Source organism: Schistocerca serialis, chromosome 4 (genome assembly GCF_023864345.2).
Source record: "Schistocerca serialis cubense isolate TAMUIC-IGC-003099 chromosome 4, iqSchSeri2.2, whole genome shotgun sequence".
NCBI lineage: Eukaryota > Metazoa > Arthropoda > Insecta > Orthoptera > Acrididae > Schistocerca > Schistocerca serialis.
Genome location: NC_064641.1, coordinates 395,793,913 through 395,808,960, shown reverse-complemented (window position 1 = coordinate 395,808,960; position 15,048 = coordinate 395,793,913). Strand labels below are relative to the sequence as shown.

General features: G+C 41.4%; 1 protein-coding gene across 1 annotated transcript in view; it reads right to left on the bottom strand.

The window, feature by feature from the left end:
* Positions 1 to 6,248: 6,248 nt before the first annotated feature.
* Positions 6,249 to 15,048, bottom strand: part of LOC126474924 (transmembrane 6 superfamily member 1-like) — a 212,423-nt gene continuing 203,623 nt past the window's right edge. Inside the window, exon 6 of the mRNA XM_050102433.1 lies at positions 6,249 to 6,506. Coding sequence (XP_049958390.1) covers positions 6,354 to 6,506 — 153 coding nt within the window. The 3' untranslated portion in view covers positions 6,249 to 6,353. The remainder of the gene's footprint in view (positions 6,507 to 15,048) is intronic.

The window sequence follows — 15,048 nt, the reverse complement described above, 5'->3', positions numbered from 1 at the left end:
TTACTAATATTGAAATGAAAACAGAGCCATAATATATACGCATTTCAGTTTTTTCCATCTGCACTTTCGTATTACCAAACTAGAATGTTTTGAAACCATTCCAATGTTCTGTTATTTGTGTAGGATAATGGATGTCATTGGGTAAATGGAGTTGTATCAGTAAGGTGCGAGCGCACAAAGTAGCAACATTTACGACATTTAATTTGGAAAAAGCAGCATAGACATCCTTTACATGATATTCCAGTTTGGTGATTTGCCAGGAAAGACACAGAGAAATTAATTTACCTGATGTAAGGAATTCTAAGACACTTAACAGTTCAGAAAGATTTGCTGTGAATTAAAGTGTCACAGTATACAAAGCCTCGCCGAATCATTGGTATTATCCAGGGCTCCTTTGGCTACGAGCTCAAATTTCTGTTGCTTAATTATGAGTGTAACATGCATACCAGACTTACACATACAGCTATGACTTGCTCATTCTCGTAAAAGTGTAGGAAAGGTATTCATTTTGTTAAAATTTGAATATGGAAATACACACATCAAGCCGGCCGGAGTGGCCATGCGGTTCTAGGCGCTACAGTCTGGAGCCGAGCGACCGCTACGGTCGCAGGTTCGAATCCTGCCTCGGGCATGTATGTGTGTGATGTCCTTAGGTTAGTTGGGTTTAATTAGTTCTAAGTTCTAGGCGACTGATAACCTCACAAGTTAAGTCGCATAGTGCTCAGAGCCATTTGAACCATTTTTACACACATCAAAAAAAATCTTGCATCACACAGCAGTCCGGAACCTGTACAGAAAATAGGCATAGAGATCAACATAAACGTCATTTCTGCCCTTTTTATTGCTCATGAAAACCACACATTGCATGTTGTACCACCACACAGGGAGACCTTCAGAAGTGGTGGTCCAGATTGCTCTACGCACCAGTACCTCTAAGACCCAGTAGCAAGTCCTATTGCATTGATACATTCCTGTATTCGTCGTGGCATATACTATCCACAAGTTCATCAAGCCACTGTGAGTCCAGATTGTCCCACTCCTCAGCGGCAATAATCCCGCAGAGTGGTTGGTGGCTCGCGTCATCCATAAACAGACCTTTTCAATCTATCCTAGGCATGTTTGATAGGGTTCATGTCTGGAGAACATGTTGGCCACTTCACTCGAGCAATGTCGTTATCCTGAAGGAAGTCATTCACAAGATGTTCACAGTGTGGCTGTAAATTGTCGTCCATGAAGACGAATGCCTCGCCAATATGCTGCCGATATGGTTGCACTATCGGTTGGAGGAGGGCATTCACATATGGTACAGCCATTACGGCGCCTTCCATGACGGGATGTATATGACCCGGGAGATCCGGGAAAAACCCGAGAATTTTTTAGAATTCCGGGAATTTTTCGTTGTTTTAGTTTTCAGTTAAATTTTTGTAATTTTGACTGGTAAGAACCGATACTCTATCAAAGGATATTACTGTATCCTGCTGTTGCAGAATAATACTGCGGCATTAAAACATGATCGAGAGAAAAAAAAAACAAAAAAACTTAGAGCGTGACGTCACAACTGTTTACATTAGATTAATTTAAGCAGTTATGAGCGAGCTCATGCACACGCACAGTTGAGTCACGTATGAGTAATACCTTCTCTCGCTTCTGGATACAGAAATGTGGCTATTGGCTGAGTAAGCAACAGTAGCAGCAACCACCCTCATGGGGTACCCGGCAAAATTTTACTGACGCAACCAAGCTGCCAGATTCACATGTGCGCAGCAGGCACGGATCTAGTGGGGAGGGGGGGGGGGGCTGCAAACCGTGGTATCTGAACCAGGCGGCAGGTTCAGGGGGAGGGGACAAATTTATATTCTTGAGGAAAAAAAACTTTGTTTCACAAAGCATCTAACATCCAGCGCACGTCAGTCTATCGATTATTCATACTATTTTGAAACGCACCCCTGCTGGTTTTTGGACATTTTTTTAACACATTTGATTTCTGAAAGAATTATGAGTTGACTTTTGAATGCGTGCATAGGGTACGTGATGTCTCTGCCAGGGGAATCCGCGTCAGTCTCGTTCATGGGAAATTGGTGCATACAAATGAAATGTGAAACTATTTCCAAACATAAAGCTTTTTGATTGTAGTAGGCCAAATAGGTATTTTGTATTGGTACTTCGTGAATTATATTGTCATACTATAAAAATGATCATTATTGCCAAAACAGTCTCGCTTATTCTGCGCGCGTCACAATTGCTGCAATATTAGAAAGGCCTATTTTGTTTTTTCCAGCACACAGTGACAAAATAGACGTAATCAGATTGAGAAACCACACCAGTCTTGGGTATTATATGTATTAACATCATTTTCAGTATCGGACGACATTTCGATTTTTCATGTAGCAAAACGTTTGATGAACTTTGATGAGGTAATAGTTCTTTCGCACAAAGGAAAGCACGCCATGTAAAGCTGCAGCAAGATTAGAGAGAAAAATCGCTAGGACCTAAGGACTGTAGAAATGTGTACTGTCTTGCCTGTCTCTTGTCTTTACTGGTTTTCGGTATCCTACATTTAATTTTATGTCAAACAGAAGAGCAAGTTATTAGCTAATAGGCAATAAAAAGGCGAGATTTTCTGAAGAGTTCTTGTTCTCCCAGTTACAAATTATCCCATCCAGTATTAATTGCGATTATTTTTATTTTTTAGAGGGACAAGATGTCAAACTGGCCAACTGGGAGCAGGAGAGGCACTACAGGACATTTTAATTTCCATTGTCCTGAAATAGTTTGATGGCATGTTTGAGTTCCACAGAGCACAATACAGTGACGTGCGGTATAAGAACATTGTTTGAAGAGGCGTGGCACTGCACTTTGGCTCACTAAAGACCAAATAACATGTCTTACATTTTCTCTAAGATTTATGTTTTATGTATCAGACTCTTCAGAAAGATGTGCGCCGAGGAATCTGAGTTGTGGTGGGAGTGGGGGGTAGTCTCCACGTGAGCCGTGTTTACATTTAGTGATTTTTCTGTTTCCTCTTCGTTTACTGCTCTCACGTCCAATGAAAACAAGACGGTTTTCTGTGGCTGGGAGCTATCAAGTGAATTAAAATACATTCACATAATTACGGAAGGCTTAAATATGTTACTAATTTCAGATTTTATTTTATTTCCACCTTTCTGACAGTCAAGCATCAATCGCCTTGCAGAACAATAAAAGTTATTTTTGTCGGTTTGCTAAAGAAATTTGGCCTTTATTAAGATTTCCTCTGAGGCAGTAAATTTATTTGAAATCAAGTGTTTAATTCCACACTATTGGCTAGTTTTAACTGTTCGCTGAATTTCAAGTGCACGTTTTCATCTTCTAGCACGTATGACATTATGCCATAATAACGAACTAAACATGAGATAATACAGTACTGGTACTCCAAGAAAATTTACGTCCCGAAAACAATATCGAAAAGCTTAATATCAGGTTGAGGCCTAAGTCATTGGGAATATTTTCAAAGTAGATTTTTCTTTTATGCAAGATGAACTATGTGTGCGAATGCACAATGAATTTCTTAAATCACAGAGCGTTTGCTCTCATTTAAAAATCAACTCTTTGATGACGAGCCATATAGAAGATTTTTGAGCCCAGATCTGAGATTTATGTCGGTATTAAAAATTTTGCTGGTGTATTTGTATGACGTATCTTAAAGCGTAACATGCGCTAAACAGATCAACATTATATGTGAAAGCTTAGCTTCTCTTGTAGCTTATTAATCTTAGAGACAAATATTATATGCGAAAGCTTTGCTTTTCTTGTAGCAACACTATGTATAGTAACTTAAACCATTAACTTTTCCTGTTGCTGGAATTCGAATTCATACTTCCGTAATAAGAAAATTTGCAGCGTACATGTTGCTGCTTATCAAAGATCTTTCCAAAACGTGTTTTTCCCCCCTGAGTTTTGTTTTCTAAAGTGCTGAGAAATTCTACGCTGCTGTATAAAACCATATCTTCTCAAAGGATTGATAAGTTTCACAGTTCCGACGGAAAGTATACTGTCACTTAACATGGAAAAAGTGTATTTTCACCTGGGAGAAAATGTATTTTTAACTGGGAGATCTGGGAAAAATCCGGGAATTTTTTTTTTTCTTGTCCACGTATACACCCTGCATGACCACCACCAGCATACGTCGGCCCCACATAATGCCACTCCAAAATAGCAGGGAACCTCCATCTTGCTGCACTCGCTGGACAGTGTGTCTAAGAGGTTCAGCCTGACTGGGTTGCCTCCAAACACATCTCTGATGATTGGTTGAAGGCACATGCAGCACTCATTGGTAAAGAGAACGTGATGCCAATCCTGAGCAGTCCATTCGGAATGTTGTTGGGATCATCTGTACCACGCTGCATGATGTGGTTGCAAAGATGGACCTCACCACGGACGTCAGGAGTGAAGTTGCGCATCATGCAGCCTATAGCACACAGTTTGAGTCATAACACGACGTCCTGTGGGTGCACGAAAAGCGTTATTCAACATGGTGGTTTTGCTGTGAGGGTTCCTCCCGAGCCATAATCCGTAGGTAGCGGCCATCTGCTGCAGTAGTAGCCCTTGGTTGGCCTGAGCAATGCATGTCAACAGTTCCTGTGTCTCTGTATCTCCTCCATGTCCAAACAACATCACTTTGGTTCACTCAGAGATGAATGGACACGTCCCTTGTCGAGAGCCCTTCCTGGCACAAAGAAACAATGCGGACGTGACCGAACTGTTGTATTGACCATCTAGGCATGGTTGAACTACAGACAACACAAGCTGTGTACCTGCTTCCTGGTGGAATGACTTGAACTGATCGGCTGTCAGACCCCCTCTGTCTCATAGATGCTGCTTATGCATGGTTGTTTACATCTTCGGGCAGGTTTAGTGACATCTCTGAACAGTCAAAGGGACTGTGTCTGTGAGACGTTATCTTCAGGAGTTCTGGGAACTGGTGTGATGCAAAACTTTTTTTGCTGTGTATACTTTAAGTGTTTCATGATATTCTCCAGAATAACATGTTCTACCAATATTCTCATAGATTGATGAAAGATTCTCACCAAAGTTGAAAATTTATTTTAGATAGTTTCTAGGTAGTGAACAGTCAACTGGGTGCACTTTCTTGAAATGTGCAGAAGTGGTGAATAAAACGCACACACAGGACTTCTCCAAAGTATGACAATGATTGAGAATCTTCACAAGATGTAAAGAGGTCGCTTATAATTTGGCAGCATTTTGGATGGCAGATAGAAAGGAGCACTGCACAATTTGATTGCCCACGAAAACAACTGAAATGTTTTAAGTCTGATATGTAAGTTGACTCAATGTACTCTTTGAGGTCATGCCATAAGATTGTCAATATATGTTGCTTGAGTTCGTGTGAGATATGTTCACCCAAATATATAGTCATTGTATTTGAGCAACAGAACACAGAAGACCTCTTCCAAAGGTTGTTACATCATTTCATAGTGAATTGACATAGTTGTGAGCTCTCTTACAGCCCTCGACCTCCTGCAGACTGTAAAGAAGTCAACATAGTATAATTAATAGAAGTGAAGATCAGATCCACAGCTTCAAGAGGACACCACAAAGTGACCTTCAGGACTGAGTAATGTAACTTTTATTAGGAACAGCATCGATTTGACAGATCGATTGAAAAGTAAGTATTTAGTGACAACTCATAACAAGAGAATTCCACATTGTCCAATTCATGTGGCAACTGTAACAGAATGCAGATGAGAGGCACTAACATATGTGTTTCAACAGAAAACAAAAATAATTTTAAGAAATAATTGAAAAATATGATGTTGCCTACAGCAACTAAGATAAATGCGCTCTCTCTCTCTCTCTCTCTCTCTCTCTCTCTCTCTCTCTCTCTCTCTCTCTCGTGACAAGTTGTGGGATATCTTGTAATATGGTGTCAGACCTTTTGCCCTTACATAATGCTGCAGCTCGGTGTAGCACAGGCTCAACAAGAAAATGGTCTCCAGGCAGCCAAACATAGGCATTTCCAGTCAGCGATCAGTTCAGTTGGACCAGAGGACCCAGTCTATTCCATGTGAACACAGCTCAGCTCACAGCATTACAGAGCCACCACCACCAGCTTGAAAGGTCTGTTCATATTTAGTTCAGCGCTGTCCTGTCACGGTCACCACTGAATAGGTATAAGTGAGCAGATGGAAAATGATTAATAATTGCTTTAATAATTGGAAAAATTGATTGGAAAGAGTAGTTGAAAGAAATTTTAAGGTGATTTATGAATTTATACACAGTCCTGGGTGAACCTTAAATGAGACCAGTATCAATACATTCAAGGTCAATAAACATAATTTGTATTACGTATGGATTCACATTAATTCCATTGTGTTTAGTTGTGATTGTGACAATGTCGATGCAGGATTGCTCCTCCGGATATCATGTAAATTCTTCTTGTCTGCTCCAAACCTCTTGATGCAAGATCTCGGTGGCAAGTGACATGATGAACAGATCGGAGTGGATGTCTGAAATGTGCGAATAAATTTTGCTTTTCTAATAACTTTTTATAACACTTTTAATGTATACTTAAAATACACATTTTTAAAAATAGTGGTATGGTGGATCCAAGCATACATCTGCATGCTATCACTTTCCAAAACAAAAGGGGTGAAGAGACAGGAATTAATAAATTGAAGAGCATATTTCTTATTTTGTTTCATACAGATGTATCAAAACGTTATCCTTGCAACAAAATAATTCGTTAATTTATCTTTGTCTGTTTCTATAACCCATTCAGTTTACATATAGCTTACATGTAAGAAGCGAAAGGAAAGAAAGAAAAATAATGATTCAACACAATTGACAGCTACCCAATTCTGAACACACACTATTTTTCTCACATCTTGGTCAGGGCAAATATTTTCAGCATCAGTGATTGCAAAACCGCACACCTGCAAATTCTGATGGCAGGCGATGACATCCAAAAACTGTGATAATCCTGTCATTCAGTCTCTTTGATTTCATCTACATATTGTATGGACTAAAAAACATGGCACAGACATGGCAGAGGTTTATTGATAGTCAACTGTTCAATTTGCCTTTTCGTTACGCGCATCTAGATGACATCACAATCTTTTCACAAATGAACAAAACCACAATAACCACCATCATATCGCCCATGATAAGCTGGTCTCTCATAGGGTCATGATAAATGACAAGTGCCAACTTCAGCAAACCCGTGTGACCTTTGTCGGACACCATGTCAGCGCATCTGAGGAGTATTGTACTCCTGAGAAAACTGACCAGATACGCCTCCTCCCACGTCCCAATTACCAGGAGCTGCATACGTATTTGGGGTCATAAATTTCTACAGGAAACAATTGTCACATGCTGCTGAGACTTTGCTACTACTCACCCAAGCATTGCATAGCAAAAATACATCTGGTAAACGACACCTCTATTGGAGACCGTAAATGCAGGTGGCCTTCAACAAAATAAAAAATACCTGTTACAAGCCATGTCCCTCACTCACCCATTGCACATATAGTTATTACATCTGATGCTAGTGGTCATGCAGCTGGGGCTACTTTGCAGCAAGAAATCGGTGGAATCACTGAGCCACTCAGGTTTTTCTCGCACTAGCTTACTGACAACCAGTAAAAAATGGTCCATATTTGACCGTGAACTACTAGTCATTTATGTAGCAGTTCAACATAGTTCATCATGTTGAGGGGAGACCCCTTACCATATATACAGACTATCACACACTAGCAGAAACATTCCGCAACCCATTGGTGGATTCTGCCACTCAATTTTGTAGCACAATCCATTACCAATGGGTGACACATTAAAGGCGCTGGTAGTATAGTGGTGGACTACTTTTCCTGTCTTGCAACTACCTCCACCCAGTTGGACTTCAATGGAATCACAGATGCACAAGTGACTGATGCTGATCTCCTGAGCTTGTTTAACAAAGTAGACACCAGACTAATTGCAACAACACATGCTACCAGCGTGACCAAACAAGTTTGATGTGACAATTCGAATGGACAGGTATGACCATTTGACCCAGAGTCATATCGCAGAACAATTTTTGACCTTATCCACAGCCTTGCACATCTGGGTGTGTCTCATCACTGAACAGTTTGTGTGGCCTAACATTAAAAAGGATTGTGTCATGTGGCCCAGGACTTGCATTGTGTGTCAGCACGCAAAAACTGGCCACCATCCACAGCCCCCCCCTTTGGTAAATTTCTGATTCCAAAGGGGTGGTTCCAGCATGTCCACAATGATATCATAGGGCCACTCTCCTAATCACATGTTTAATGTTACAGTCATGTCAATGATAGATCATGTGAGATGATGGGTGAGGGCTACGCCTATTTCCAACATATTGCAGAGACAGTAGCAAAATCTCTCGTCAACAACTGGATTGCCAGAGTTGGCTACCTGGTCTCCTTAATGTTGGACCAGAGTCAGCAGTTTGAATCCAAACTGTTCAGTGACTTATGACACCTATGCAGATTCCTCCAGTTCCACACAACTGTCTATCACACCCAGTCCAATGGCCTCATGGAACGGGAACATCAGACGATGGAAGCTGCTGTCATGTACCATTCAGAATCATGGGTGGAGGCCATTTCATGGGCTCTTCTGGGCATTCGCATGGCACAAAAAGATGACTTTGACATGCAGTTCGCTGAAATACTATATGGTGAGCCACTCCCTCTAGCTGCTGAATTTCTAAAACATGAAACGGTCCCCACAGACCAAGATTTACCAGACTGTTGCGTACACGTGCACACAAATACAAAACATCCATCTGCCACCCCCCTCTCATCACATGACACAATGCATAAAGATCTGGCCATATTTTCTCATGTGACACTACATACAGATTATGTGAAACCTGCCCTACAATATCCATTTACAGGATTATACCAAGTGCTGAAACAGGATGCAAACACTTTTGATATCAAAATTGCTGGAAAACAAAGAACAGCATCAGTGAACTGGCTTAAAGCAGTGTGAATTTAGTGGACCTCCCATAACAGATACCTCCACGGCGCTGCCTTCAGGTGACCCATTAGTCAATTTCAAAGTGCATGTGAATCACCATGATTTTCTGCCTGGTGATATATCCATCACATTACATGATACCAACCTCGTAATTACCGCTACCTACATGGACAGGTGGTCGGGTGCACGCACTGTCACACAATTTTGTTCACACCACTTTTGTTCCATCAGAAGTTGACATGGCAGGACTCACCTCCCGTTTTTCATCAGACGGTACACTCACCATCACTGTTCTGGTTTACACTGCCCCCACAATGAGTCCAATGGATGCAAAAATCCAATGCAATGCCACCAACATGCCTCCATCTTCAAATGCAGCTGCTGAGCCAGCAACAGTCAAAGATGAGGTCGCGCTTTGGACACACCCTGCACCCCCCCCCCCCCCTCCCCTCCCCTCTGCACTTTGCTGACTACAGTGTTCCATCGCATCCACCATCACACAGCTGCCTACATCACTTCAGACAGATGACGGCCCACCACAGTCTCTCCTAATATGCTCCACACTATGAAGGGAAGGGTGGGAGGGGGTTGGAGGGGCTCTATAGCAGTGTAACGTCTCTGACTCTGTAAATGAGGATCACTGAACCGCAAGGTAGTGGGAGTTAGTATGCTCTGTATGCTTACATGTGTTATGTATATGTGCTTCCCAATAAATAGCGTGGAAATTGTATATCTATGCTGCATCACTATTGTGCTATCACACCGCTGGTACCCCATTTCCTTCAGGCTATTAGTGTCACCAAAGCAAATGTTCCTTTACCAAGGAAAACCCATGAGAACTGCAATAATTTAATCTCATACCACTGAAAAAGTTATTGAAATCGGTATACTGGCTTAGCTGACAAAAGCAGCATTGATGAAAATTCAACCGAATATCTACCACACAAAGGCCATATAACTCCAGCCCATGGACAGTAGCTGAAACTTAGACTACCGACTGAAAAAATGTCTAAAATTTAAAATTAGTTTATTGTCTTTAAAACAGAGAAAATGGTTATCAAGTCCACATTTCATATCCCAACATCAATTATGTAATGATAGTGAATGTCCTTGTTAAAAGTTCACACCCGAAAGCAGCCAAAAGATAGTGAGCCATGTTCACTCAGTCTACACACATCAAAAAAAGTTTTGCATCACCCTGGTTCCCAGAACTCCTGAAGACAGATGTTGACTGTGGATATTGTGTCACAGACATGGTCCCTCTGGCTGTTGATATATGTCACTAAACTCGCCCAAAGATATAAACAACCATGCATGGGCAGTGCCTATGAGACAGAGGGGGTCCGACAACTGATCGGTTCCAGTCATTCCTCCAGGAAGGAGGTACACGGCTCATGTTGTCTGTAGTTCAACCATGCCTAGATGATCAATACTGCGGTTCGATCATGTCCCCAATGTTACTTTGTGCCAGGAAGGGCTCTCAACAAGGTAAGTGTTCAGGCGTCTCGGAGTGGACCAAAGTGATATTGTTCAGACATGGAGGAGATACAGAGAGACAGAAACTGTCGATGTCATGCCTCGCTCAGGCCACCCGAGGGCTACTACTGCAGTGGATGACTGATACGTACAGATTAGGGCTCGGAGGAACCCTCACAGCAACGCCACCATGTTGAATAATGCTTTTCATGCAGCCACAGGACATCGTGTTACGACTCAAACTGTGGCTTGACTACAAACTGGGGAACTGAACTCTGGAAGAGGGACTGAAATCTCATTGTGAGAGTCAATCCACGGGGAAGCAGCAGTGTGTCTCAATACCAAATAGGGACGTGCATGGAGAGAAACACAGATGTGACCTGTGGGAGTGAATGGACAGCTAAACATGCAGAGAAAAAGTATGGCCTGAGATTAGGGCCAGGCCCAAGTTAGTTGATTTTAGGGGAAGTACTGATGGGCCTGACCTATCACTACCAACAGGTAAACACTAAGCTCAACAGTTCTGCTGATACAATGCAATGAGCTCACCATTAATGACAGCTTGCCACACTACACTGGTGCGAGACTCATTCCAGCTTATCTCCATCTGTATCACTGTCCACTGGTGGAGATACTAAATTCGTCCTCTGAAAAAACCATGTAGGGCCTAGAATAGTTAGCTTTGTGCTGCAACCTCCATCATAAAACTGGTAGCAGATCAACCCTATAATTGGCAATGCCAATGCAACTGATACTTATGGAGCAGCAGCAGACTGCATAGGCAGCTGTAGCAGCTGGTCCAGCTCCAGAGGGCAACAGATTGTGGAGGCTGGTGTAATAGCTGGTCTGCCTCCTTTCGGAGTGGCCGAGGACTCATCTACAGGTGAGTGGGAATGGGAGGGCACCGATTCCAAATCCATGGACTTTGCAGCTGGAGTGGAGGGAGCAATTGCCACTGACAGCCTATTCTGTGGGTGACAGTAGGACAATGGAGGGTATGCTGGGGGGTCACAGTAGGTACAAATACTGCCACAATTAGGAGCCTCCTGCCAGGACAACGTTGTCACCGACCCCATCACCCGGCTGGTGCAGAGACGGTGGTGACACAGGCCCAAGACATCATGGACACAACTTATTGGCATGACAGGTCAGCACAGAGTGCTCCATCTCAGAGTTAGAAGCTGGGTGAAATGAGCCAGTAGTCAGATGCTGGATACCACTGCAAATGCAAGAAGCTCCCACAAATTGCCAACTTTTGTCAGAGACAAAGGTCTGAAGGAGTGGGGGAGAGAGCCCTTGATAGTAAAATTACTAACAATGCATGAATGGTGGTGGTCAACATCATGGGAGAAAGTTTGACAACACGCAGGAAACTGGATACTGCAACCACTATGAACAACCACATGGTTCCCAAAAAAGGGGCCCCCATCCCAGCACTACCCTGGTACTGGTCAAGGGGATATGGTTCTGTGCACAGGTTGTGCAAGCATGCACGGGATGTTCAATGTCATGACTGACAGCCAGCCAGTAGATATTATACCATGCCAAAGCCTTCGTACGAGATGTGCCCCAGTGCAATGCATGCCACAACATGAGTACGTGAGGATGCAATGCTGGAAATCAACCATTTGGTAACTTTGCTCCTCTGTGGCAATGTGAGGACCCCTCATTCAGGTTCAGGTGCTGTTCCACAGGAGGAAAAACATAAGCCATGCTGGCTCCACTCTCAATGGAAGGCACTTGAGCCACCCTGTGTGGACTGCTGAAATGATTTTCCAGAAAAGCAGGTTGATGGACATGGTGGCTGCAACTTCGGACATTATCAAAGAAAAATTGATGCATGTCTACTGCAAGGTACCACACAATGCAAAAATGAGAGCCTCCTGTTGGTTAGACTCTGGATCGGGTCCCGGTGGCAACCACAATAGTATATCCACATTAACATGCTGGTAAAGCATATGCTTGGAAACCATGAGGCGGTGGGATTGAATCCTGGTCAGATTACAGATTTTACATTCTGATTTCTAATCTAGCCTTCACCGCTCGGTGATGTGAGCAATCACCAGAAACGACACGTTATTTGGATTCCAAGTTAAACTGTAGGTGTCTTTTTCTGGGTTGCATAACTGGGGCAGGTTAAGGATGTGCAAGTCGCTGAAGTTGAAAGACTTGCACCAAACCACTGAGTCTCACAGAATAATGATAATGATAATCATAATAATAATAATAATAATAATAATAATAATAATCTGAAACCTAAAGATCAAGCAGACACAGCGAACCCAGCTAAATATCGCCCCATAACATGCCTACCAACAATATACAAAATATTAACTTCAGTCATTAAACAGAAACTAGTGACACATACAACACAGAACAAAATTATAAATGAAGAACAAAAAGGCTGTTGCAAAGGAGCACGAGGATGTAAAGAGCAACTGATAATAGATGCAGAGGTGACATATCAAGCTAAAACTAAACAAAGGTCGCTACACTACGCATACATCGATTACCAAAAAGCTTTTGATAGTGTACCCCACTCATGGTTACTACAAATATTGGAAATATATAAAGTAGATCCTAAATTGATACAGTTCCTAAACATAGTAATGAAAAACTGGAAAACCACACTTAATATCCAAACAAATTCAAATAATATCACATCACAGCCAATACAGATTAAGCGTGGAATATACCAAGGAGATTCATTAAGTCCTTTCTGGTTCTGCCTTGCTCTGAACCCACTATCCAACATGCTAAATAATACAAATTATGGTTACAATATTACTGGAACGTACCCACACAAAATCACACATTTGCTATACATGGATGATCTAAAACTACTGCCAGCAACAAATTAACAACTCAACCAATTACTAAAGATAACAGAAGTATTTAGCAATGATATAAATATGGCTTTTGGAACAGACAAATGTAAGAAAAATAGCATAGTCAAGGGAAAACACACTAAACAAGAAGATTACATATTGGATAACCACAGCGACTGCATAGAAGCGATGGAAAAAACAGATGCCTATAAATATCTAGGATACAGACAAAAAATAGGAATAGATGATAGAAATATTAAGGAAGAGCTAAAAGAAAAATATAGACAAAGACTAACAAAAATACTGAAAACAGAATTGACAGCAAGAAACAAGACAAAAGCTATAAATACCTATGCTATACCAATATTGACCTACTCATTTGGAGTAGTGAAATGGAGTAACACAGACCTAGAAGCACTCAATACACTTACACGATCACGATGCCACAAATATAGAATACATCACATACATTCAGCAACAGAAAGATTCACATTAAGCAGAAAGGAAGGAGGAAGGGGATTTATCGACATAAAAAACCTACATTATGGACAGGTAGACAATTTAAGAAAATTCTTTCTAGAACGAGCAGAAACTAGCAAAATACACAAAGCAATCACCCACATAAATACATCGGCTACACCACTACAATTTCATAACCACCTCTACAACCCTTTAGATCACATAACATCAACAGATACAAAGAAAGTAAATTGGAAAAAGAAAACACTACATGGCAAGCACCCGTATCATCTAACACAGCCACACATCGATCAAGACGCATCCAACACATGGCTAAGAAGAGGCAATATATACAGTGAGACAGAAGGATTCATGATTGCTATACAGGATCAAACAATAAACACCAGATATTACAGCAAGCATATTATTAAAGATCCCAATACCACAACAGATAAATGCAGACTTTGCAAACAACAAATAGAAACAGTAGATCACATCACAAGCGGATGTACAATACTAGCAAATACAGAATACCCCAGAAGACATGACAATGTCGCAAAAATAATACATCAACAGCTTGCCTTACAACATAAACTTTTAAAACAACACGTTCCTACATACAAGTATACACCACAAAATGTACTGGAGAACGATGAATACAAATTATACTGGAACAGAACCATTATAACAGATAAAACAACGCCACATAACAAACCTGACATCATACTCACCAATAAAAAGAAGAAATTAACACAACTAATTGAAATATCCATACCCAATACAGCAAATATACAGAAGAAAACAGGAGAAAAAATTGAAAAATACATCCAACTGGCTGAGGAAGTCAAGGACATGTGGCATCAGGATAAAGTTGACATTATATCAATTATACTTTCAACTACAGGAGTCATACCACGCAATATCCACCAGTACGTCAATGCAATACAGCTACATCCAAACTTATATATACAACTTCAGAAATCCGTAATTATTGATACATGTTCAATTACCCGAAAGTTCCTAAACGCAATGTAACATATACCGTACAGTTAAAAGGAAGTGACGCTTGATCAAGGTCCGCGTCACTTTCATTCCGAACCAGACCTAAGGTCTGAGAAAGGAAAGATGATAATAATAATAATAATACTGGGTGAAGGACCAGCAAAGAATGTCATAGCAATAATTACTGACAAATAGTGCCCGCCTCTGCAAAACAGTGGGCAGTCCTATCCAGTAGCTTGGAATGAGGCCTGAATTATGAAATCAGTTCCTTGTGGTCAGTGAT